The sequence below is a fragment of the Gadus morhua genome, chromosome 12 (assembly GCF_902167405.1).
Source record: "Gadus morhua chromosome 12, gadMor3.0, whole genome shotgun sequence".
Taxonomy (NCBI): Eukaryota; Metazoa; Chordata; class Actinopteri; order Gadiformes; family Gadidae; genus Gadus; species Gadus morhua.
In genome coordinates, this window is record NC_044059.1 from 5859182 (window position 1) to 5885620 (window position 26439).

Here is a 26439-nt window from a genome sequence, read left to right on the forward strand (position 1 = left end):
AGTGGAGAGCTTGCTTGACTCCCTGGCGTAAGGTTCTGTGTCGAAACCCCAAGCATCCTAACCACAAGACTACCCTTCCCAATCTAGATTATTCTGCCGTTTAATGGAATAAAAATAGTTCTTCACGGTGTACCTGTGCATCCCTCTCCCCCCAGGCCAGTCTCCAGCGTTCTGCGGGCGCTCAGGGAAGCAGCAGAAGAAGGCCCACAGCAGCCAGAGGGAGCTGCTGATAGACGAGTGGTCGAGGGCCGTGAAGAGCCTCAGTGTTTCCTCATCCGCCAACCAGGCTTCGCGTCTCATCGACAGTAGCGACCAGTGCTGGCAGTCCTCAGGCTCCCAGGGCAAGGTGGGTCCCCTTTATCCATTGATAACTATGGTGTGGAATCAAACGTGAATCCAAATCGAAAAGATGGGCTCGCTATTCATCGGTGAGAATCGATGACATAACTTGACAGCAATTGGTGGGTTTCTCTTTTGTTTCCGTGCAGCATTGGATTCGGCTGGAGCTGTTCCCAGATGTCCTGGTCCACCGGCTGAAGCTGGTGGTGGACCCGGCAGACAGCAGCTACATGCCCTCCCTGGTGGTTGTTTCAGGTAGAGAAGACAATAGTCTGGTGGCTAGCCTGTCCAACTCCCAGCCATAACTGGTTTAGATCCCCAAATGTCGACAGTCTTACCTGTATGCATCTTTGAGTAAGGTGTAATGAATCATTAGACATTGTTTGTATATACAGGACCCTTATGAGATCTTCATACCCATTAAAAAAAATAGAATAATAAAAGCTGTATCAACATATTGAGTCAGCAATCTCCTAAAACCCCATATGCATCACGTGACCTCAAGTGGGGTCCCGAGCCCATGGTTTGTAATTAACAATGGTTGGCTGATTGCTAAGGTCCACTGCTCATGATGTATAATCCCATGAAGATAATGCATTAACTGTTGATTCGTTTATGTCATTCATGTGTAGGGGGCAGCTCTCTGAACAACCTGATTGAGTTGAAGACGATCACCATCAACCCCACAGACACCGCTGTGCCTTTGCTCACCGACTGCACTGAGGTGAGTAAGCCAAGTGTCATTGTCTTGGCTTGATTAGGTTTGGTCTGTAAGCTTAGCTTCATTAATTCTGGTGCGTGATTTTAGCTTCATATCTTGTCAATAAGGTCGGCTAAATTAGTTTAGCTTCATTAGCAAAGCTTGGTTTTGTTATGCTAGTTAGCTTAGCTTGATTAGCTTACTTGCGATGTGTGAGATTTGTTAGCTTTCCTTTAGCCTAGCTTTAAGATATTGGCTTAGCTAGATGATCCCATAAACAGGTACATGCAAAATTGCTATGATGTATTGCAGAATGTAAATTGTGATGTTTATATTACTTCCTGCTCTCGCTACAGTTCCACCTTAGGGATGATTACATAGAGTTCGCTGCTGGTATATTATGTATGTTTTCAAATATGTATTGTGATGGTGATATCCCTACAGTACCACCGCTACATAGAGATTGCCATCAAGCAGTGCCGTAGCTCCGGCATCGACTGCAAGGTCCACGGCCTGAGCATCGTGGGCCGGATCCGGGCGGAGGATGAAGACCTAGCCACCGTGCCCTTCCTCGCCTCCGACAACGAGGAAGAGGACGAAGAAAAGGCTGCTGTTGGGAGGTGAGGTGGACCCCTTAGAAAATCAAATATTAGTAAGAAATATACAGAGAATAGTGGAACCTTGGAGTCAATAATGCATGATAGTCAGTTTATGCTACTTTTTTTTTAAACTACATTGACCATTATACACAAGGTCTAATCACACAGTATCACTGATTGTGAATATGCCAATTGGTCGTGTGCCATCAGCCTGGCTCGCAAGAAGTCTTCAGGGATGGAGTCGGCTGCCACCATCAGGACCAAAGTGTTCGTCTGGGGTCTGAATGACAAGGACCAGCTGGGCGGTCTCAAAGGATCCAAGGTACTGGGAAATATTAACTACATTATAATAATAAAAAGGTAATCATAAAGCTTAAACCCATTGATGTAAGGGCCTACTAGGAGTAGAGCTGGAAAGTGTAATAGCTCAGGGGTTTGACTCCCAACCTAAAGGTGTTTCAGCTTGATTCCCAATGCACTTGATGCCCCATGCCCCACCTGCTCCATAATGACATGTTTCTGGGGAGGAAATGAAATTGTGGGGTGTAGCAGGTGCCCTTTAGATTTACTTGGTAGTGATGGCATATATTACTCCGTGAGTTGACTTATCTAATTCAGAGTTCCCCTGGATCGCTCCTCTCCTCATCTGAACACTGTGTGTATTTCTTTCCGCTCCTCCATAGATCAAGGTGCCTTCGTTCTCCGAGACTTTATCTGGCCTCAACGTGGTGCAGGTGGCGGGAGGTTCCAAGAGTCTGTTTGCCGGTGAGTCAGTGTACGGCTCAGGTGTATGTGTGACCTGCCCTGCTGAGAGTGCACACTGGATACTCACCGAAACTGGAGCAGGGATCTTAAACAGGGAAGGGAACTCCTCCAGTGTGTTCTGGTGCGGTTAGAATCACTACGCTAAAAGTGTGCCCTATAAAAACAGAACTGATATCAATATCTATAGGTGTACGATAATATAATATTCATATTACAAGTTTTTATTAAATTGAATTAATCCCATAGGAAAAATGTTAGCGTTATGGACAGTATTACAATTACATATTATTATAAAATGCTAAAATCCACAAAATAATCATTAAAAATACCCAGTCCAAGTATTATTGGTACTATATATCATCTATCAAATCATGGCATGTCCCTGGTCCAGCATCTAAAGCTAACCCCTTCTATGGATGAAATGAACAGCGCTACAGTGTGACCAGTGATAGATAGATGGATGGATAGGAACTTTATTAATCCATCGGGAAGGTTGCCTCAGGAAATTGCACTTCGGGCAGCAGCAAACACCATGTTACAAATAGAAGAGAAAACAAGTATAAATGTGCAAAAATACAAAATGCTAAATGCTGAAAATATATTTGCAGGGAAACAATCTACAAGAAGAATAGTATACAAGCCAACATTGACTTTAGGGAGTGCTTAAACAGTGCATCAGAACACCATCAAACAGCAGAGTTGTGTTTGATTCAGGGTCATGTTATGTAATGGTGTCCTGGTGCTTCCTCCCCAGTGACGGTGGAGGGCAAGGTGCACGCCTGCGGCGAGGCCACCAACGGCAGGCTGGGCCTGGGCCTGTCCAGCGGCACGGTGCCCATCCCGCGGCAGATCGCCGCCCTCAGCAACTACGTGGTGAAGAAGGTGGCGGTGCACTCGGGCGGCCGCCACGCCATGGCCCTGACCGTGGACGGCAAGGTCTTCTCCTGGGGCGAGGGCGACGACGGCAAGCTGGGGCACTTCAGCAGGATGTGAGCCAATCACGCGTCAGATACGCGGCCTGGTCATGCGACCAACATTTTATTTGTAATGGGAATAGATTTTATTGGCACGGTAATGTGTTGAGAACCGTTACATGCAAAGTAGGATTCTTGGCATTTTATGGGAAGTGCCTCATAAATATAAAGTAGATAAAAATAGAAAGAAGAGCAGAAAGTAGTAAACTTATAACCGGCCATGTTGCCCCACTGCCAACGTTACTTCATTATTTTCTGGCACTACTAACCTACTCAGAGGAACGGTGGCTATACCAACTGGGCTAACGAAAAAAAACTGTGTCTCCCAGGAACTGTGACAAGCCGCGGCTGATCGAGGCCTTGAAGACCAAGCGGATCCGGGACATCGCCTGCGGCAGCTCCCACAGCTCGGCCATCACCTCCAGCGGGGAGCTGTACAGCTGGGGCCTGGGGGAGTACGGGAGGCTAGGCCACGGGGACAACACCACCCAGCTCAGACCCAAACTGGTACGTCTGTATGGCTGGCACCACGTTAGCACCTCTGGTAGTACTTGCTGTTATTTTATGATATTTTTGGGAAAAAAAAAAAGACTGCAACCTTGACAAAAATAAAATAAAATAAATCTGGAATATAACTTGATATTAACTTGTGCAACTCAATATATATATATATTATATAACAATATATAAAGCCTACCAAATATACGACTTTGCAAACACAGAAAAACTGCAGAAGACATCTGTGTTCAAGTAGCAGTTTAAGAGCTTTCAGTGTAAAGGACATTGTGCAACGGTAGCTGTTTGAAAGGCAGGGCCAAGGTAGTAGATACAGTGCCAACTAATGTCCTCCCAAATGAATCCTGACAAAAACCCAGCCGCCTTTACTCCTCTAACGTTCCTGTGACGTTCCACGTCCTCTAGCGTTCCTGTTCCTCACCCTTTTATTCTCCTCATCCTCTGACCTTTCTGTTCCTCACCCTCTAACGTTCCTGCGCCCTGTCGTCCAGGTCAAAGTTCTCCTTGGACACCGGGTGGTCCAGGTGGCGTGTGGGAGTCGAGATGCCCAGACCCTGGCCCTCACTGATGAAGGTAACAAAATGTTCTCTCATACCTTTTTAGCTTTGCTTTTTTAAGGAAGCAGTGTGTAATTTTTTTGTTTTTGATTTGTTACTTTAAATTATTTACATTTTAATTATACAAACAATTTAATTTATTAATTCAAATGAATTTAGATTTTTCTTGACTTTGTGTTTTTTCACGAAGACCAAAAGTTTGATTGATTGACTGCGGCCCTGGCTTGTGGATCTCCTCCCCAGGCTTGGTGTTCTCCTGGGGCGACGGGGACTTTGGGAAGCTGGGCCGCGGCGGCAGCGAGGGCTGCAACATCCCCCAGAACATCGAGCGGCTCAACGGACAGGGCGTGTGCCAGATCGAGTGCGGAGCTCAGTTCTCCCTCGCACTCACCAAGTCCGGAGTCGTCTGGACCTGGTAAGATGGCCGCCCACCGCTGTCACACTCCAACTGTCACTTTGGCTGTGGAACTCTCTCCCACTATCCAACCGTACTGTAGAGTCTCTCCCCACCTTTAAAACCTCCATCAAAACTCGCCTGTTCCGACTGGCCTATCCCACTTACCTCCACCCACCAGCCAATTCAATGAATATGTTGCATTGTTTATTTTGAATGTGTTTGTTTTAACTATATTTGCCTGTTTTTAAATTGTATTTGCTTGTCTTAACTAGAAGGAGACCTTGAGTTTTGAAAGGCGCCCTGAAATAAAATGTATTATTATTACTTTTACCAAACCCCTTTGTGTCTGGGATACTCACGGTCATCTGTTGTGTTGCCAACCAGGGGGAAGGGAGACTACTTCCGGCTGGGTCACGGGACTGACGTGCACGTGCGTAAGCCCCAGATGGTGGAGGGCCTGAGGGGGAAGAAGATTGTGCACGTGGCGGTTGGGGCGCTGCACTGTCTGGCTGTCACCGAGACGGGACAGGTGTGTAGGAGCAAGAACACATCCTCCATGCACGCAGTTTACTGTGTGTGTGTGTGTGTGTGTGTGTGTGTGTGTGTGTGTGTGTGTGTGTGTGTGTGTGTGTGTGTGTGTGTGTGTGGTACATGTCTTTAAAGTAGAAGTGTGCATGCGCTTCATAAATCCAAGGTGCGTGTGTGCACTCCATCAATCTTTAATAGCGGAAGTGTGTGTGCTCCATGTATCTAGTGTGTGTTTGTGTGTGTCCACGCTCCTTATTTCTTTTATCTATATTTATTGCTCCGCCTCTGACCTCCTCTGGCTAATCGTCTTCTTTCATCCTGTTTAAAACTCTGTGCTCGGCACTAAGTGAAGCATCCACGTCATCTCCTCTGGTGATCTGAGACTCCGTGTCTCAACTGCTTAATAGATGGCTCTCAGAAGGCTCGGCGATAATAGGAGGGGGTTACATAAACCACACACATCCCACGCTCTGAAACCCAAGTTTAGCGTTGAACTGCATAAAAACATTTTTTTATTTTTTTCCACAGAACACGAAATCCAATATTCGTTTAAAATGGGATGGCTCTTTCTTTAATCCCAGACGGGATATTGAGGTGTTACAGCACAAAGAACAGGACAGTAGTATAATTAAAGTTAGGACTAAAGAGCAAAAGCAAAACGAAACAAATATATCTATGTGGGCTTCCGGTTGCTACTAGTGCTGGTAGTAGCACATACGAGGAGTAGTTAAGAAAACCAAACTTTTCGGTATGTCAAATGCGTGACACTCATTGGTAAAGAGAGAGGTGTCTGGGGGGGACCATCAGCGTAGTGAATGACGACGTCGCTGCTGTGCTGTCAGGTGTATGCGTGGGGCGACAACGACCACGGGCAGCAGGGCAACGGGACCACCACGGTCAACCGGAAGCCCACCCTGGTGCAGGGACTGGAGGGCCAGAAGATCACCCGCGTGGCCTGTGGCTCCTCCCACAGCGTGGCCTGGACCACCGTGGACGTGACCACGCCGTCCGTCCACGAGCCCGTCCTCTTCCAGACCGCCAGGGACTCTCTGGGAGCCTCCTACCTGGGTAAGCACTAACCGCTCGTTAACCAATCAGAACACACCCAATCTCCTACCTGGGTAAGCACTAACCGCTCGTTAACCAATCGGAACACACCCATCTCCTTCCTGGGTAAGCACTAACCGCTCATTAACCAATCAGAACACACCCAATCTCCTACCTGGGTAAGCCCTAACAACTTGTTAACCAATCAGAACACACCCAATCTCCTACCTGGGTAAGCACTAACCGCTCATTAACCAATCAGAACACACCCAATCTCCTACCTGGGTAAGCCCTAATAACTTGTTAACCAATCAGAACACACCCATCTCCTTCCTGGGTAAGCACTATCTACCTGTTAACCAATCAGAACACACCCATCTCCTTCCTGGGTAAGCACTATCAACCTGTTAACCAATCAGAACACACCCATCTCCTTCCTGGGTAAGCACTATCAACCTGTTAACCAATCAGAACACTCACGCCTCCTTCCCAGGTAAGCAATAATCGCTCATTAACCAAACCTCCCACCCCCTACCTGGGCAAGGGAGGAGTAGTTGTGTTAGAATTGGCTGTGGTAAATGAGGCAACCAATTTAGAAGTTCTGATTGGCTGCGGTTAACAAAGGCTTACCGAGCTAAGGAGGTGTGCGTTCGAATTGGCTGAAGGAGTTGAATCCAACGACTCCCTTTAGAGCCTCCATCTTCTGGTGTAACCTGAAGTTGAGCTCTCGCGTGTTGAGCCAGCCTGACGATGTGTTTGGGGTCGTGGTCGTGGTTCTGCAGGGGTCCCGTTGGACAGCGACTCCTCCGCCGTCAATAACAAGATGAGCGGGCAGAGCAGCGCCAAGGCCAACCGGCCGTCGCTGGCTAAGATCCTGCTGTCTCTGGACGGTAACCTGGCCAAGCAGCAGGCCCTGTCCCACGTCCTCTCCGCCCTGCAGATCATGTATGCCAGGTGAGATCCCCCGCCCGCCATCATGGACAAGCGGCTGACCTCGTGGTGGGGGACTGTTGTCTCTGGAGGTACCACAATGATTCAACCATGATTCAGGACTTACAAAGCTGCTCCTATCATACACCCAGGCTCACTGATTAATTACATATTAAGCTTATCCTATTACACCTAAGCACAACGATTCATTTCAGAAAATACTCAAATTTTGTCCTTCTGATTCCATTCTCTACTCCCCACCCAGTGAAGTCGATTTTAGTGTGACTGATGTGTTGACTCCACCTGCACAGCAGGTCGTTTCCTGTGTGACACAAATCTTTAGTTTAATAAGGCATTACTCTGGCAACCTTTGTCGTGACTAAATATAGAATAAAGATAAATCATGTATAATTTCATGGCATAAGTCCCACCACGCACCTACCAAGCCCCGTGACTCTGAGGAGAGCCTTCTCCGGCATCGTCGCAGCAACGCCGTTGTCCTCATTTGGCTTCTCCTCTCCTCCCACCAGGGACGCTGTGGTGGGCGCCCTGATGCCCGCCTGCATGATGCTCCCCATGGAGTGTCCCTCCAGCTCCCCCGTGCCCCCCTCCGACACCTCCTCCTCGTCGGGCATGAGCGACGACGAAGGCTCCCCGGTCCCCCCGGAGAGCGAGGAGCGGCTGAGCCCCAGCCCCTGGCAGGAGCGGAGGGGAGAGGTGAGGGATTGTCTACCCGGGGGTCCTGGAGCTCTAGGCGAGCATGGGGGACCGGCTCTCAGAGCCATCACTCTCCGCACTGTGATGATGCTAAAGAACGTGACGGGGGAGGTTGAGAATAGGATTTGGTCCTTTTGACAACTTGGTTTGAAAAAAGTCAAGTCTCCTTGAACAAGAAAGTGTTTTGTGCTAAAAGGAAAAGTGTACTTTTCATATTGGTTAAGTTAATACACACATTAGTACACATGTACTAATGAACCTGGACCGGTTGGATCCCATAGTTACATTAGTGTGTGTGTGTGTGTGTGTGTGTGTGTGTGTGTGTGTGTGTGTGTGTGTGTGTGTGTGTGTGTGTGTGTGTGTGTGTGTGTGTGTGTGTGTGTGTCTGTCTGAGAAGGGTGCGTCCTCGGAGGACGCGGTGACCCCGTCGTCGGCGGTCACGCCCTCGGCCTCGGGCGCCTCGTCGCGACCCTTCATCCCCGTCACCGACGACCCCGGCGCCGCCAGCATCATCGCCGAGACCATGACCAAGACCAAAGAGGTGAGCCAACAGCAACCCCCCCCCCCACGACCCGACGCTGTGGGCTGCCTCGCTCGTTAAAGCTGCTCGGGATTACACAACCTGGTCCGGGGTCACTGACTGACGGGGGCCTGATAAGTGGTTTATCTCTCTAAAGCAAACCCACACCCACGCCCTGTCGTCAATAGGATTAGCTTTGTTCACTTCACTAAGGAAACAAACCCAGCTGGGGATGAAAGGTTAGGCAAGGTACACCTCAAGTAATTGCTGAAAGGAGAATCGACTTAAAACCAACTGACGACAAAGTTTATTAACTTTTAGAAAGTCAATAGAGGCAACACAGACTGCTGTTTTGTTCAGGCGCAGAAAACTCGCGAGCACGATCGAACATATCCAGTCATCACTGGATACATCGGACTCGAGACTGGAGAGTTAGTCACTGGTGAGTGTCAGATGAAATCTGACCCGTCCAGTGAACCAACGCCAACGTCAGTCCAAAGTCTCCTGCTCGCATGACCTGCAGATCTCCAAAAGGGTCACCAAGTAAACGCTAACCACGTCCCTCATGGGAGCCTATGCACACTTAACCCACAGGTTAGGGAAAGCTGCTCAATCAAGGTTTAATAGTAATGAGGTTTTCAGAATTAACACGCTCAATGGAGACCAGGTTCAATATTGACACTAGAGTTGGTAGGTCTGTCAATCGAGTTGAAGCTGTGTGTGTGTGTTAATAATAATAATACATTTTGTTTGTTTACCCCTCAATCATTTATATAATACTTTATTGTGTAAATGCATTTCATTATAATTTGATCTTTGGATCGTAGAATCACTGATTTTGGACAATAACGTTGACTTCAGATGGATGAAATTGGCCAGGTGATTTCATCTTTTTAGTAGATTTGAATACCTAATATTAGTTAAGTTGGGTTTGGATCAGTTTGTGCCTTGTCGTCACGCTGCCGTTTCCTAAATGGTTTCTAAATGTTTCGGTGTCCGCCCCCTCTCTCTCCCCAGGACTCTGAGAACCAGAGCAAGGTGGTGGGTCCCGAGCCGCAGTACCTGGACGAGTTCACCGCCCTTCTGGTCCCCGACGACACCCGGGTCATGGTGGACGTGCTGAAGCTCGCCGTGTCCCACCGCTCCGGGGACAAGGGGCGGGACGTGCTCTCGGCCGTGCTCTCCGGCATGGGTACCGCCTACCCACAGGTCAGCCAATCAGAACATGCACACACACACACCTTACCTGGGTGACGGATGGATCACCACAGCCAATCGGCACACACGCCTTCTTAAACTCTGGAACCATTTGGTAACCGCAGCCAATCAGAACACACCTCTTTCCTGGATAACCACTCGGCCCTCGTTAATCATAGCCAATCAGAACACACCTCCTTCCTCGATAACCACTCGGCACTCGTTAATCCCAGCCAATCAGAAGTCTCCTCTTACCTGCGTCACCACTTGTTAACCACAGCCATAGGAACACACCCCCTATATTTTGATACCTGACTGGGGTTCACCCTTGCTCTCAGGGTGACTGTTTTGAAACGGGCGTCCACCTATTTTAATGTATATCTCCACGTTCTATGTTTCTGTGTGTGGACAGGTGGCGGACATGCTGCTAGAGCTGTGTGTGACGGAGCTGGAGGACGTGGCCACCGACTCCCAGAGCGGACGCCTCTCCTCCCAGCCCGTGGTGGTGGAGAGCAGCCACCCGTACACCGACGACACCTCCACCAGCGGCACTGTTAAGATCCCAGGTACGCCATCGCAGCACCTGATACACCAACCGACTGGTTGGCCTTCTCGTCTTCCTCGCCGTCTTGATTTTGAAATGATATCTGTACTCTCTACCATTCAAACCCCCCCTACTTGAATGGTAGGTATTCCCCTGCTCCCTACCATTCAATCCCCTTCAGAGGGGTGGGGGGGGTTGAATGGTAGGTAGTTAGGGAATAGTTTCAAATGGCCTAGAAGACTGAGAAATGACCTGGGAAGTGGCAAGGGGATCTGTCCCTCAATCACTGGTAGCCTCAAAGGGCTTCACAGGCCACATTTTGACACCCCCTACCCACTAAATGGACAAGGAAAAACCCTTAAATGTCAATGGAGAAAGCCTGAGCAAAGAAGAGGGACCCCTCCCTCAAGGGATGGTGAGGAGTGAAGTGTGTGGTCAGATGAAAATCAATCACGAATGTGAGCTTGTCTGATTACCGCGCGTGACAAAAGATAGAATTTGGCGGCGGTTCACACTCGACTGTGTGCGTCCCCGTAGGAGCGGAGGGCCTGAGGGTGGAGTTCGACCGGCAGTGCTCCACGGAGAGGCGCCACGACCCTCTGACCATCATGGACGGAGCCAACAGGATTGTGTCCGTGCGCTCAGGTGAACACCGATCACAGATTAACCGAGTCCAGGGGTCACCGACAGCCCAGGGGTCACCGACAACCCAGGGGTCAGCCAGCGTGAGGGGCTTGGGGTCGCCGCCTGACGCTGATCTCCACTGGAGCCAGCAGACCTAGGATTGTTGGCGGGGAAAACATATTGTGTGTGTGTGTGTGTGTGTGCGTGTGTGCATGCATCTTTGTGCATGGACGTGCGTGTGGGTGTTTGTCTATGTATATGTATCTCTGTGTGTGGAAGTGTATCTGTGTGTGTGTCTATGGTTGTATATATGTGTCTGGCTGTGTGTGTGTTTCTCTGTGTGTGTATTTCTGCGTACCTGCATATATATTCATGTGTCTCTGTGTGTGTGTGTGTGTGTGTGTGTGTGTGTGCAGGCAGGGAGTGGTGTGATTGGTCCAGTGAGCTGAGGATCCCAGGAGACGAACTCAAGTGGAAGTTCACCAGCGACGGCTCGGTCAACGGCTGGGGCTGGCGCTACACCGTCTATCCCATAATGCCCGCCGCCGGTGAGGCCACAGCGACCGCCCGCGGCCGCCGCCTCCCACGCGCCACTTTGAGTTCCGGTGCTCTCACGATGAATAGAAAGTGGAGCGAGCTTATGTGTTGAGTCCACCTGCACAGCAGGTCGTTTCCTGTGTGACGCAAATCTTTTGTTTAATAAGCCATTACTCTGGCAGCGGATTATTTGACGTTCTATCTGTCTGAGAACGGCTTGCATACGAATAATGGCTCGCATACTTATAAGAACAAGAGCCCTGCGAAACATTGTCAATGATAATCCAAAAAGATGTCGTTTCTTTATGGCTGCCGGAAAATTGTACAGACTCCAAATGATGTCCGGATGTTTACAGTCTGTGCCCGTCAGAGATGACCCAAGCCAACTTCCTCCGTGCCCTCTCTGTCCGTCCTCCTGCCGTGTCCCAGGACCCAAGGACCTGCTGTCGGACCGCTGCATCCTCTCCTGCCCCTCCATGGACCTGGTCACCTGCCTGCTGGACTTCAGGTTCAACTTTGCCTCCAACCGCAGCATCGTGCCCCGGCTGGCCGCCTCCCTGGCCGCCTGCGCCCAGCTCAGTGCCCTGGGTGAGCAGACCATCTCCCTCCCACCGTCTGTATTTAACACCCCCCCCCCCCCCCCCCCCCCCCCCCCCCCCCCATCTGCTGCATTGACCTAGACCCCCCACCGGTTGTGCATTGTCCAGAAGTCTCGCTCCCCCCAAGTCACCCTCCCCTCCCCGTCCACATGATCACGGATGTATTTCAAAACTATAACGTAAACATTTATCCTATATCCTATATTTAGCATATAAAAAAAGTCATAATTACATGTTTATTACATATTCAACAAATGTAATCACGCTCTATAATTTGAACTGACACAACACACAGATGGTTCTTGATTCAGACTTATTTGCATCGTGTTGTTAGAGCCATGGCCCTATAGTAAAGAAAAAATATTGTGATTATTGATTAAAGCAGGCAACTTGGAATTCCCATCCCTATCTTAATGCATCACTTCAAAGCCGAGCCTGGGACTAGCTGGCTAGCTTTAGCATTATGTCTGCCTAGTGCCTGGCTTTGTGGCAGACTCCGTCATGAGCAAAGAATGCACAGGGAAAGTGCGGGCAGTAGGGCTGGGCGATTAATCGAATTTTGATTGCGATTTCGATTTTAGCGTAAAATTAACATAATCTAGTTTTCTGATTTATAGAAAGGGCAGAACAGCTGGATACATATCTGTATAATATTGATATGATTGGAGCATTTTCTTTTTGACCATTTTGTGTATTTTTGTGAGGCGAAGTTTCAAAGTTCTCAGTTACAAAGTTTATTTTGGGAGAGACATGCTGAATAAATACAAACTCAACAATAATCGTTTGAATAATCGTGATTTCAATATTGACCAAAGTAAACTCGATTATGATTTTTCCCATAATCGAGCAGCCCTAGTGGGAGGGCAACTGGGTAGGTAGGTAGCCAGACAGGTAGACCATCCAATCATCTCATTCAGCCTGATTGAAATGATGACCGGCTTATAACAGGCCTGTGATAGCCAAATATACCATATTACCTTATAAATATACCATATTTCTATTTATTGATTGCTGTCGGGATGGAAACAGAATTTCAACACATATGATAAGAAATGCTTCGAGATAAATTGCCTTCCCCAGCTTTAATAAACCGTGAATAACCTGTGTGTGTGTGTGTGTGTGCGTGTGCTTTCAACCATCCAGCGGCGAGCCACAGGATGTGGGCTCTGCAGCGTCTGAGGAAGCTGCTGACCACCGAGTACGGCCAGTCCATCAACATCAACCGCCTGCTGGGCGAAGGAGAGGGGGAGGCTCGCACCATGGTGAGCCCTGGAACCACACACACCCAGTAGACAGAGGACACACACCCAGTAGACAGAGGGGCACACACACACACCCAGCCCCTGCTACATCGAACTAGCCCTCCGACAGGTGTGCATTGTCCAGAAGTCTCACTCCCTCTAAGTCTACCCCTCATCCTCCTCCAATAGATAGACATACACACACAGTAGACAGAGGGCACACACACACACACACACACACACACAGTAGAGAGAGGGCACACACACGCAGTATAGAGAGGACACACACACACAGTATAGAGAGGGCACACACACGCAGTATAGAGAGGACACACACACACAGTATAGGGAGGACACACACACCCAATATAGAGAGGGCACACACACGCAGTATAGAGAGGACACACACACCCAATATAGAGAGGGCACACACACACAATATAGAGAGGGACACACACACACAGTAGATAGAGGACACACATACTCAGTAGACAGAGGGCTCAAAGCCCCAAAGATGTGCTAACGTGAGTAATTTGTTTCATTTGATCATAAGGAAGAAATCAAATATTTTTGCGCTCTTTTAAATGGAGCCCTCACATGGCAATATAAAAACATGTTTTGCCTCATTTACTCCACTAAATATTGTGCCAGACATGCCTCCACAGGGGGGGTCACGGCATGAAGAAGTTTCTGACACCCTGCTCTAGAACTGCATGGGCGGCGTATGGTTTTAGCCATTGTTGCGTAATATGTGTGTGTTGGATTTTCAGAGTTTTACGGGCAGTGCGCTGGCCGCCCTGGTCAAGGGTCTCCCCGAGGCACTCCAGAGGCAGTACGAGTACGAGGACCCCATTGTCAGGGGCGGGAAGCAGCTGCTGCACAGCCCCTTCTTCAAGGTACGGTCCCAGCCTGGGGCTCTTGAGCTGAGCAGTAGCTACAGTAACCATGTCCCCAGAAGGTACACCCCGAGCCTGGGGCTCTTCAGCTGAGCAGTAGCACCAGTAACTATGAACCTCCAAGGTGCTCTTCAGCTTAGCATCAGTAGCATGTGCTCAACCAAGGACAAGCTCACCACCCATTCACTGTTTTTAGTTTTCAACTCATTTCAATGTTTTCTTTGTTTATATTTTCTTCTATATTGTTTTATGGTGTTGCTGTTACATTTACATTACATTCAGGGCATTTAAAAGACGCTTTTTTTCCCAAAGTAATTTAAAACCATTTATCCGGGGATCGTACCAACCCACTCTACCTCCTGAGGAGCTAAACCGACAGATGTAGTCATTTCATCAATTAAATATCAAGACTACACTTTTCCTACTAAATCTTGCTCACAATAAATGTAGTAAAATCGAGATTATTCGATGACGTTAATCTTGTTATTGTGGTTGCTATATCTTCACCGCCATTGTTGTCCTGATGGTCCTCGTTACCATGGGGATGTTCCAGGTGCTGGCGGCCCTGGCCTGTGACCTGGCGCTAGACACCCTGCCGTGCTGCGCCGAGACCCATAAGTGGGCGTGGTTCCGCCGCTACTGCACCGCCTCCCGGGTGGCCGTCGCCCTGGACAAACGGTCCGGCCTGCCCAGACCCTTCCTGGACGAGGTGGGGGACATGCTTCTCTTATCAATGTATCTGTGTCTATATAGAGGTCCGGACACAGAGGGATCTCTAGTGACGGATCTAGCCCTCCGCCCCACCTCCCTTCCTCCGTCTCTGTCTCTCTGGCTCTGTCTATATCGCTTTCGATCTTCCACTCTCTCCATTTGTCTCTACACCCCTCCCCCGCCTTTCTCTCCCTCACACGTGAATCTTCTTATCCATACCTGGACATCCCCTCCTTAACCCCTTCACTCCCCCCACACTCCCCCCTCCCTGCAGGTGACCAAGAAGATCTGCGAGCTGATGGCGGACCACGAGACCATGAGCGGCCTGCACGAGAAGCACGACACCTTCCGCCGGGAGCAGGACGAGCAGCTGGTCCAGTGGATGAACCGCCGGCCCGACGACTGGACCCTGTCGGCCGGGGGCAGCGGCACCATCTACGGCTGGGGCCACAACCACCGGGGTCAGCTGGGCGGCATCGAGGGGGCAAAGGTCAAGGTGCCCACCCCCACCGAGGCGCTGGCCACGCTGCGGCCCGTCCAGCTCATCGGCGGCGAGCAGACGCTGTTCGCCGTCACGGCCGACGGGAAGGTCTGAGGCTTCTTCTACTTTAGTGTTTGATAGTTTTATTGAACTAAAGGGATCCATTTGTACTCCTCTTTTATTAGGTAGTGTGATGAAACTAAAGGGGAACTCTTTATACTTTTCTTATTAGATAGTAAGGTGAACACAAAGGATTCAATTCTTATACTTTTTTATAAGATAATATTGTAAAGCTATAGGTTTTACTCTTTATACTTTTCTATTAGATAATATGAGGAGACGGTTTGCTTTTCATGCCTTTTGTATTAGATGCTATGATTCAACCGATGTAAAGGTTTAGGCTCTGACTATTTAACAATTATTCGCTGAAGGCGAAGTGAATAGTGAGGAATAGCCCCCGAGACAGCCTGTCTCAGGGGGCTATTTTAGACGGGCTGTTTTAGTATACACTACACGTGAAGACTTCAAAAATAGTTAAGATAACACATTTTGCTGGGATTATTTGTTTTTATTAGCGGAGTATTTGTCGACCGTCACGCACGAGAAAACAATATCCCGAGTTGAGATCTCAATCATGGGATATTTCCCAATATCCTGAGATAGCGAACATATCAAATTGCGCCATCTTAGGAGGTTCACGTGTAGCATATACTAATGACAATTCTTAAATAACTGTCTCAGTGAATACCCCAATAACACGTTACAATATCCACTTGGAATCTATTCCAGTCCAACCATCACGAGGCAGAGAATACCTGTGTCTATATATGAGTCTTTAATTTTAACTATTTATTCCAGATAAAAAGTAACATGAATAAACCAACACCAGGTTAAATGTTTAACCTCTCGACTCTTAAGCTTTGATTTATTCCAGTTTAAATAACGTGACAACAATTCTAAAATATGTCAAACCGCCACACAATATAAAGACATGAGACAAGATAAGATCGCACTTTATTCAGCCCAGACAGGAAATGAGGCTGTCACAGCCAGGTAATGCCAACGGTAATACGATTATCTGGCGATACCAGTTTTCATTCCTTCAAATCCCTCGGCAAACATTCCACCCTAACATGATGGATCCGCCTCCCCAGCTGTACGCCACGGGCTACGGGGCGGGGGGCCGGCTGGGCATCGGGGGCACGGAGTCTGTGTCCACGCCCACCCTGCTGGAGTCCATCCAGCACGTGTTCATCAGGAAGGTGGCGGTGAACTCTGGGGGGAAGCACTGCCTGGCCCTGTCCTCCGAGGGGGAGGTGTACTCCTGGGGGGAGGCCGAGGACGGCAAGCTGGGCCACGGCAACCGCAGGTGAGGACCACCAGGGGGCTGCTGTTGTTACCGGGGCCTACTGTTGTTACCGGCGGTTATGGGTGTTACCGGGGGTTTACTGTTGTTACCGGGGGTTTACTGTTGTTACCGGGGGTTACTGTTGTTACCGGGGGTTACTGTTGTTACCGGGGCACCTACTGTTGTAACCGGGGGTTACTGTTGTTACCGGGGGTTACTGTTGTTACCGGGCCGCCTACTGTTGTTACCGGGGCGCCTACTGTTGTTACCGGGGGTTATGGGTGTTACCGGGGGTTACTGTTGTTGCCAGCGGTTATGGGTGTTAACGGGGGTTACTGTTGTTACCGGCGGTTATGGGTGTTACCGGGGGTTACTGTTGTTTACAGGTGTTATGGATGTTACCGGGGGCTACTGTTGTTACCGGGGTTACTGGTGTTACCGGGTGTTATGCGTGTAACCGGGGGTAAATGTTGTAACCGATGGTTACTGTTGTAACCAATGGTTACTGTTGTTCCCGGGGTTGTTAAGGGGGGTTTGTGCTGTTACTGCGGGATTCCTCTGTTACCCGGCGTTACTGCTTATTATCTGAGATCTGACTATCTGAGGTCTGACCCCATGACGTCCCTCTCCTGTCAGCCCATGTGATCGACCCCGGGTGATCGAGTCCCTTCGGGGCGTGGAGGTGGTGGACATCGCGGCCGGGGGAGCTCACAGCGCCTGCATCACGTCCAGCGGAGAGCTCTACACCTGGGGCAAGGGCCGCTACGGCCGGCTGGGCCACGGGGACAGCGAGGACCAGCTCAAACCCAAACTGGTGCGTGGCGATCCCACCCTGGTAGTCTGGCGTCTGACTCTTGTCGACCACGGCTGTTGGAGGGGACCTTGAGGAACTAAGAAGCGGTTGTCGACTTTAGACAGCATTTCGATTTTATGATGTTATGATGTTGGTTTTTACTGCACTTACCACTCCTTTTAGTTTTCGTGCAGCACTTTAACTTTTCTTGTAGCTCCCTTTTTTTATCCGAAGCCACTTAGGAGCGAGGCTGAGCACCGTCAAAGCTTCTTAAGAGCGAGGTTAAGCACCACCAAAAGCTACCTGGTTCATATAGAAACAGCTGGACAGTGTGTAAAGTGCTTATGTTAATTAGTAAGATAAGGGTAGGCATTAGTCATTATTATATAGTGCATAATAGTTTGATATGGGTTGGGGTTCTGAGTCTATGTCTATAATTGTATGTGTATACCTTCATGTGTGTACCTCTCTGTCTGTTCCAGGTGGACGCTCTACAGGGACACCGGGTCATGGACGTGGCGTGTGGTAGCGGGGACGCCCAGACGCTCTGTCTGACGGACGAGGACATGGTCTGGTCCTGGGGCGACGGGGACTATGGGAAACTAGGGCGAGGGGGCAGCGACGGCTGCAAGGTGCCCATGAAGGTCGGTACCCAGGGTTTCCCGCAGCACTTTTATGGCTAAGCAACACACGCCTGTAGCCTTAACTACGTCGTCAATTTTTATATAAATATTTGTATCGTTATAATTGCACAAATTAGTTCACTGTTCTTGTTCCAGGCGATGATTGAATGTAGTTCACTGTAGTCTATCACACAAGCGATGAGAGTTGCTTTGAATAAAAGTGTCTGCTAGATGACAAATGCTAACTGATGGCTTGTGTGATTGGTGTGTGATCTTTGATCTTTGACCCTTGTTTTAATTGGTGACCCCATGACCTTTCAGATTGATTCCCTGACGGGTCTGGGAGTGGTCAAGGTGGAGTGTGGCTCCCAGTTCTCTGTGGCCCTCACCAAGTCTGGGGCTGTGTACACCTGGTATGTACTGATTTATATTGTGTATATATATAGATATATTTATACGTGTATTCATAGTTAATTTAGTCCAACACTTGATTAGCTGTGCATTTCAAATTAAAAACACCTGTATATATACTGTCATATGGTATGCCATTACATACAATTATTCAGTAGTAAAATACTGAATACTGCAAAGTCACCAAGTGGATATGAACTCATATCCACACAGTGGATATGAACTGGGAATATTTTTATTTTTGAGAAACTAAGTGTATCACCTCTGTGTTTTTTTAAATCAATTTTATCTTTGAATACAAAGTGTTGATATTTTTTTAAATTCTTAGGCCTCATCCAAAAGTATACCGGGGATTTCTGATAGCCTATCTTTCCCTGTCCGCACCAACGGTGTTTATAGAGGATATTTCTGTCCACAAGAGTACTCAAAAGAATGAATGCATTGGCGATGAAAACAAACACCACAGAAAGAACATTAGGAGCCTGTGCATTAGTAGGATTCTTCCTGAGCGATGGATACAACAACAGCACTGCAGTGTACTGATAACGTAACACTAGGTCGACGTAACCATGTTATTCAACCAGAACCAGCCACACGTAAACACACTGGTCGTTCGCCCTTGTTTGTATGTTTCTGGTACAGCAATCGGTACAGAAACATACAAACTGGTCGAGTAGATCGATGTCCCGATGTCAGCGTTTTGCGAGACCTCCATTTTACCGGTCATATGAACACTCGGAAAACAAGAGTTTTGATAAATCTCCAATCTGGAAGAGTTCAGCGACCTGAGACACCGTTAAGGTGTGGACTAGACCCAAAAAAAAACATAGAAAAAATAGTGTTTTTAGAAATATTAAAACTGTGTGTTGACCAGGCCTTAGTATCCTCCAGTCTCTCATGGTAGAGGATGTTGCAGAGGGGTCATGTGACTTAGAGAAGGTAATTTTAAGTGTGTGTGTGTGTGTGCGTGTGCGTGTGCGTGTGCGCGCGCGCTAAAGGGGTAAGGGAGACTACCACCGTCTGGGACACGGCTCTGACGACCATGTCCGCCGGCCCCGCCAGGTCCAAGGGCTGCAAGGGAAGAAGGTCATCGCCATAGCAACGGGGTCGCTGCACTGTGTGTGCTGCACGGAGGATGGTAAGGGATGAACTGCTTCAAACCCATGTTAATGCAGGTCATCGAGGAGCAGGCAGGGGGAGTCCTACTCGGGGATGCCTAGAGTCGTCTACCCTCCAATCCTAGTCGTATTGGTGTCAATGAAAAATGTTGGATAGTATAGTAGTTCTTCCCATGATGCATTGGTTTGTAGTCTTGCAAGTGCCGGTAGAAAGCTGCGGGGTTGTTGTTTGCGCTCAGGAGAAGTGTACACGTGGGGCGACAACGACGAGGGCCAGCTGGGCGACGGGACCACCAACGCCATCCAGAGGCCGCGGCTGGTGGCTGCGCTGCAGGGCAAGAAGATCAACCGCGTGGCCTGCGGGTCAGCTCACACCCTGGCCTGGTCCACCAGCAAGCCCACCAACGCTGGCAAGCTGCCCGCTCAGGTACCTAGACACAAACACACATCCCCCTACCGCTGTTACCCTGTCAATCCCATCTCCGCACACTAGATGGCAGTCAGACTGCGACAACGCCACTTCTTCCACTACACCTCCAATAGGTGCAGTGGAGCTAGCATGCTAGCAGCTAGCCCCTGCTTTGTGACCACTGTTCCTATAGCTGTACTAGCTGTAGCCAGCTGGATAGCAGTTGGGCCTACTAACCGCCGTGCGTCTGTCTGTGTGTTGTCTCCAGGTTCCGATGGAGTACAATCACCTGCAGGAGATCCCGATCCTGGGCCTGAGGAACCGGCTGCTGCTGCTGCACCACATCTCGGAGCTCTTCTGCCCCTGCATCCCCATGTTCCACCTGGAGGGCCGCCTAGGCCAGGTGGGCCACGGGCCCTCGGTGGGCTTCGACACACTGAGGGGCATCCTCATCTCCCAGGGCAAGGTGAGAGGGCGGGGGCGGGGGCGGGGGAATTGATCATAGGGTGGTGGTGATGGTAGAGGTGTGTGTGTGTGTGTGTGTGTGTGTGTGTGTGTGTGTGTGTGTGTGTGTGTGTGTGTGTGTGTGTGTGTGTGTGTGTGTGTGTTCGGGGGGCAGGGGGGGGAATGGTGGTTGTTGCTGGTGGTTATACTGTGTGGTGATACTGTGTGATGATAAGGTGTGATGATGTATAATTGGGATGGTGCGTGTGGCGGTGGAATACTGATGGTAGGGGTGATTATGTGTAATAGGGATCGTAGGTGTGGAGATGTATAATGGTGATCGCAGGGGTGGTTTTGGAAGGGGTATGAGATATTTATAGTGTTTTCATACATTTTTTCCAATTTTATCAACTGGATTGTGGTTTTTTTTCAACACTGAACCATGCACTAGTACTCATTCTACTGTATGTCCACACAAAGCAGTGTGGTAAACCGCAGCATCATACGCCTGCTTGGCTTTGTTCACACTTCCTAGAGAACTCACTCAGGGCTCGATTCAGCCGCTAACCGTGATGCTGTGTTTCCATGACAACAGGAAGCAGCCTTCAGGAAGGTGGTGCAGGCCACCATGGTTAGAGACAGGCAGCATGGGCCCGTTGTGGAGCTCAACAGAATACAGGTAGACGTCCTCCTTGAGCTTCTTCCATCTCTTTTAACCCCAGCATTTTTTGCCGATCTATTATCCTTCACTATCCCCTCTGAACAATTGCAAAGGAGTTCTCTTTCCCTCAATCTGTTTTTCCGAGGTTAAGTAAACAAAAATGAAAATTCTATGTTGCAAAACACATGTTACATGTCATTCCCTCTCCTGTCCCTAAAGGTATAACACCAAATACATATATTTGTTGAATATATATCTTGTCCTGGGGCCACATTCAAGTTGCCTTTGGTCTTCTCTCCCTACAACCATCTCCCCTCTCTCTCACTCACTCACTCACTCACTCACTCACTCACTCACTCACTCACTCACTCACTCACTCACTCACTCACTCACACACACACACACACACACACACACACACACACACACACACAGACACACACAGACACACACAGACACACACACACACACACAGACACACACACACACACACTCTACTCATGCTCTCCGCCCCCTTTCTGTATGCCGTTTGTTTCTGTTCTGGGTCACATGCTGTTTCTTCCATGAGGGGATTTGCTGTGTGATGTACACTGGGCTCTCCGGCCTCTCTGCACCCCTTCCTTCTCTGGACTGCACTCCTCCCCTCCCCACGCCCCCTAGCAGCTTTGCACTCCATCGTGCTGCACGCAGCCTCCGCACCCAGAAGTTAATCCACAGCATCGTCTTTCCCTCGCTCCTCACTCTCCCTCGCTCTCTCTTCAACTCTCTTTATTTCCGTGTTTCGTTTTATCCTTCTCCTTTCTTATTTCTTATGTTTCTGGCTTGCCTGAGGTGTCTGTCTCTCCCCCTCCCTCCCTCCCTCTCTCCCCCTCCCACTGCTTCCCCTCGGAGGGTGAGAGAGCCACATCACAAATCAACCCCCCCCCCCCCCTTTTTCCCCTTCTCTTCTCCCCTTTTCTCTTTTCTATTTCTCTCCTCCTCCTCCTCCTCCCTGAAGGGCGAGGGCCGATAGATCACCCAAGTCACGGTTCGCTCTCTCCCTCCCCCCCTGCAGGTGAAGCGGTCCCGTAGTAAAGGGGGTCTGGCCGGCCCCGATGGCACCAAGTCGGTGTTTGGTCAGATGTGCTCCAAGATGAGCTCCTTCAGTCCCGACAGCCTGCTGCTGCCCCACCGCGTCTGGAAGGTCAAGTTCGTGGGTAGGTGTCCCCCCCCGGCGGGGATGGCGGGGGTCCTGTCCCTCTTCAAACCGTCCCTCCTGTGCACGTTGGCGGTGAATCAGCAGTGAGGCTGCGAGGGTCACACAGAACACCAGAATGTGTCCGGTGTTATTTAAAGACTTTGCCTTCACACGTTATGCATCGTGACTATATATTTAAAAAACGAATCCGTTTGGGCAGTGGACAATTGAGAGTATCCTTGTGCATTCTGCAGGGGTTTTTATGGGCACGCATTTCTTAAGAATTGAGTTTCTCTCTTGTCTTCAAGGTTTAGTCGTTGTTTATCCCCTCACTCACCTCTCCACCGCCCCTCCCCTCTCTCCCTCCAGGTGAGTCCGTGGACGACTGTGGCGGGGGCTACAGCGAGTCCATCGCCGAGATGTGCGAGGAGCTGCAGAACGGGCTCACGCCGCTCCTCATCGTCACGCCCAACGGACGCGACGAGTCCGGCGCCAACCGGGACTGCTTCCTGCTCAACCCCGCCGCCAAGTCCCCGCTGCACATGAACATGTTCCGTTTCCTAGGTAACCTTAAACCTGTGAATCTGCCGCCTGCGCACCTTTTATACCGGACCCCATTCTAGTGATGAAGTAACCCATTGAACAGAAGAGTAAGGGGAGCAAGCTACACGAAATGTACAAGAAGTTTAGCTCTAGCTGCACAGGAAGTGGACAGGAAGTTTAGCCAGCTACACAGGACATTGGACAAGAAGTGTAGTTCGCTATGCAGGAAGTGGACAGGAAGTGTAAACGGAAGTTTCGCTAGTTATACGGGAAGTGGACTGGAAGTGTAAGATGAAGTTTAGCTAGTTATACATGAAGTGTGCAGCGAGCGTCTCGCCTTCAATGTACTACGTACATTGAAGGCAAAACAAGGGAGGAGACTGAACCATGGGGATAATTGAACGAATGTCTCTGATGAATATCCTCATTACCTTTCTTTAATGAATGTCTTTAAAAGAGTCTCCTAATTAAATTTTCCTTAATGAAGGTCTGTATTTAATATGGCTAATGAATGTGTGTGCAGGTGTGCTCCTGGGCATCGCCATCCGCACAGGCAGCCCCCTGAGTCTGAACCTGGCCGAGCCGGTGTGGAAACAGCTGGCCGGGATGAACCTCACCATCGCAGACCTCAGCGAGGTAGGCCACCCCAAACCCGTACCCACCCCACAAGCTTAGAACTTCTGTGCTCTGTTGCTATTATTATGCACTCACTGCTTAAGGAGTATTGGAGTATAAGTAGCATCGATGCTATACCACTTTGATACTTGGTACTGGGTTTCATACAGTACTACTTGAATACTAGGATTTGAGGGTACTTGGGGAAAAAACGAAGAATCGCACCTTCCCTGTGAACTCCCTCAGCTTAGGTGTTTACATAACTTTATGAAAGCGCTCAAGCCTCCTTATCTGTTAAATAAGAGGTATTCTGTAGAGGACACATTCCTGGCCAGATTACAACCTAAAGCTGCTCTTTGAGTACCAGCAGTAACACTCGCGGTCGCAGAGTGCCAGCAACCAGAATAGTCCCAGAATCAAGCACTCTTTAAAGGACCTATTTGTAACCACTGTACTGTACTGAATCTCAAAATGACCACGATGTGTCATCAGAGAGGAAGCAAAACATACTGTTCTCGCCGACAGCGATGCTAGAGCCAGTAGGATCTCCTTTAACCGTCCGTTCTGGGTCAGAATGTTTGTTTTTGTCTTTTCCTGCGTGTTGTGATCCACCATTCTAATTCAAATAAATTGGAACACAAACACATCGTGCTGAAACCACGGAAGCAGGCAAACTAACTGGATCAACTGAGATTGTACTAGATTTTACCCAACCTAAATAGCCTCGTCCTCCTTTGAGAAGGCTCCATGTCCAGAGCTATGCTCAAACACGGGTCAATCTTGGAGCTGCATTCAAAGATGGAGACTGCTTGGAGAACACAGAGATTCGAAGACGTATGCCACCTTAGCTGGTTTATAATTCGCGAAAAGGAAAAAATCCAAATGTAGCTGATCAACTAACATTGTTGCACTCGTCTCATCTTGGGTTTGTTTTCGCTCAGCAACCTGGCAACCCCTGTGAGCTTCAGGTCTTCAGATTTGGGTGGACAGAGACAACTCTTGAATTTGGGTTGCAGTACCCATTTTACCTCAACAAGATTGTAGTTTGTCTTCAAGCACACAGAGAAGCCGGCACTACTTTCAGCGCTGGGACTGTTAGGCTACCTGGGATGCACCACCCACCGGCTGCCCTCCGCCGAGACTTCCCAGCCGGGAGCAGGTGATCGTATAATTGCGTGAGCGGTGCCTCACAGGTAGTCTAGATCACAGTGCCAAAAATAGTGGCACATTATCTGTGTGTTTGGAGGCACATCGTAATGGCAGACGTTATGATTAAGCGACTATTCGGAACGCATCGGAAGTCTTTCGAGGAAAATTGAAAGTGTTTTCTCCTCACATGCACAGGAGCTATGCTACAGTAACTCTGCACGTCAATGGAAGTGGCCAACGCAATGGTGAATTTGGAGATGAAAAACGGAATTAACTTTGTCTTGAGTCTGGGCAAGACAAGCAAAGGCATATATCGGCGTATCTCTTTCAACATCCAAATTCATAATTAATCTGGAAAGTAAACCACAGTTTTTGAGGTCATTTGAATGTAAATAAACTGCTGAGTGCCCCACAGAGACCCCCCCCCACAGAGGTTCATGGCCCCTTTCCTAGAACCGTGTCGTCGTTAAGCCGACAAAGCTCTTATCCAGCGTGACTTACATGTGAGACAATCTCACCATACCATCAAAATTTGATGCTATAAAAAAAGTAACATTTCAATAAAACAACAGAGCGATGTGAAGCTCTAGGAATCAGAAAAGGAACGTAGACCCACTGAACTGCGCATCTTCCCTCGGGTAGAAGGCCTTTTTGTGGCGGAGGCGTTGCTCTGAGCTGGCTCATGTGCTCCAGTTTTCCCCTCAGCGTGTGGGCCGTGGGAGACCTCCCAGAGCACGCTGCTATCATGAGCCTGGGCGACAGCGTAGGAAGCTAGGAGGAGCTCCTCCGCTCCACAAAGACTCCTTCTGTCTCCTCGCTGTAGCCTTGAGACGCTGGAAAGGTTGTGGAGACGGGAGCACGGCACAAGACCGCGAAGGCGTGCACCTCAGAGAGCAGACTGCAGGCCACGCACGTGCACAAGAACAAGAACACAACACAATCACGCACACCGTTTGTACAGGATGCATAGCCAATGTTGACACTAAAATCTTTCTATAGGGATAGTGTTATGGTTACAGTGGCTAGTGTGCTGCTCCCCCATACAAGATCAACCAGTAGGGAATCCTAGAGCTAGACGCCCCCTAACCTCTGCCTGTTCCCTAATTACATGCATCTGGTGATCTCATTGGATACCATACCGCAAAAATGTATTTCACAATCTCAATCTTGGCCCGAACCATGAGGCAAGCGTTTCCCATGACGACCCTTGACCCCTTGGCGTGTGTGTGTGTGTGTGTTCCCGGCAGGTGGACAAAGACTTCATCCCGGGCCTGATGTATATCCGGGACAACGAGGCGACGGCGGATGAGTTTGAGGGCATGACGCTGCCGTTCACGGTGCCCAACGCCAGTGGGCAGGACATCCAGCTCAGCTCCAAGCACGCCCACATCACCCTGGAGAACCGCGCCGAGTACGTCCGCCTGGCCATCAACTACAGGTGAGCAGGGGGGAGGGGCCTGGTCGGCATGGATACACCTGGGAGGTTCTCTGTCGGTGGAGCGGTCAGCTATAACACACTCGTTGGATACAGAGGGACGCTCCCACATTTTTAAACGTTGTTGTTGTTGTTGTTGTTGTTTGGGTGAGGTTGTGTTTTGCCATGTGACCTGATGAAATGTCTCCCTTTCTTCTGTCCCCCTCCCTCCTCTTCTCTCCTTCTCTTCCCAACCCTGTACTTCCTTTCTCCTCTCCTCTCCTCTCCTCTCCTCTCCAACCCTCCTTTCTCCTC

General features: G+C 49.3%; 1 protein-coding gene across 5 annotated transcripts in view; it reads left to right on the forward strand.

The window, feature by feature from the left end:
• herc2 (HECT and RLD domain containing E3 ubiquitin protein ligase 2) overlaps positions 1-26439 on the forward strand; it is a 67327-nt gene that overhangs the window by 37761 nt on the left and 3127 nt on the right. For 4 of the 5 annotated variants that reach the window (XM_030371983.1, XM_030371985.1, XM_030371987.1 and 1 more), the window contains exons 53-88: positions 156-346; positions 489-594; positions 972-1063; positions 1484-1659; positions 1849-1960; positions 2322-2403; positions 3158-3392; positions 3707-3884; positions 4385-4466; positions 4694-4865; positions 5232-5376; positions 6218-6443; positions 7205-7376; positions 7883-8069; positions 8467-8610; positions 9607-9798; positions 10199-10352; positions 10868-10975; positions 11371-11502; positions 11921-12079; positions 13234-13352; positions 14102-14227; positions 14781-14936; positions 15213-15527; positions 16574-16788; positions 17404-17581; positions 18043-18204; positions 18505-18596; positions 19593-19732; positions 19952-20139; positions 20390-20587; positions 21161-21244; positions 22281-22422; positions 22773-22967; positions 23470-23582; positions 25958-26148. In XM_030371983.1, the coding sequence (XP_030227843.1) occupies positions 156-346; positions 489-594; positions 972-1063; positions 1484-1659; positions 1849-1960; positions 2322-2403; positions 3158-3392; positions 3707-3884; positions 4385-4466; positions 4694-4865; positions 5232-5376; positions 6218-6443; positions 7205-7376; positions 7883-8069; positions 8467-8610; positions 9607-9798; positions 10199-10352; positions 10868-10975; positions 11371-11502; positions 11921-12079; positions 13234-13352; positions 14102-14227; positions 14781-14936; positions 15213-15527; positions 16574-16788; positions 17404-17581; positions 18043-18204; positions 18505-18596; positions 19593-19732; positions 19952-20139; positions 20390-20587; positions 21161-21244; positions 22281-22422; positions 22773-22967; positions 23470-23582; positions 25958-26148 (5659 nt within the window). The remainder of the gene's footprint in view (positions 1-155; positions 347-488; positions 595-971; positions 1064-1483; positions 1660-1848; positions 1961-2321; positions 2404-3157; positions 3393-3706; positions 3885-4384; positions 4467-4693; positions 4866-5231; positions 5377-6217; positions 6444-7204; positions 7377-7882; positions 8070-8466; positions 8611-9606; positions 9799-10198; positions 10353-10867; positions 10976-11370; positions 11503-11920; positions 12080-13233; positions 13353-14101; positions 14228-14780; positions 14937-15212; positions 15528-16573; positions 16789-17403; positions 17582-18042; positions 18205-18504; positions 18597-19592; positions 19733-19951; positions 20140-20389; positions 20588-21160; positions 21245-22280; positions 22423-22772; positions 22968-23469; positions 23583-25957; positions 26149-26439) is intronic. The other variant, XM_030371984.1, reaches the window with a different exon arrangement.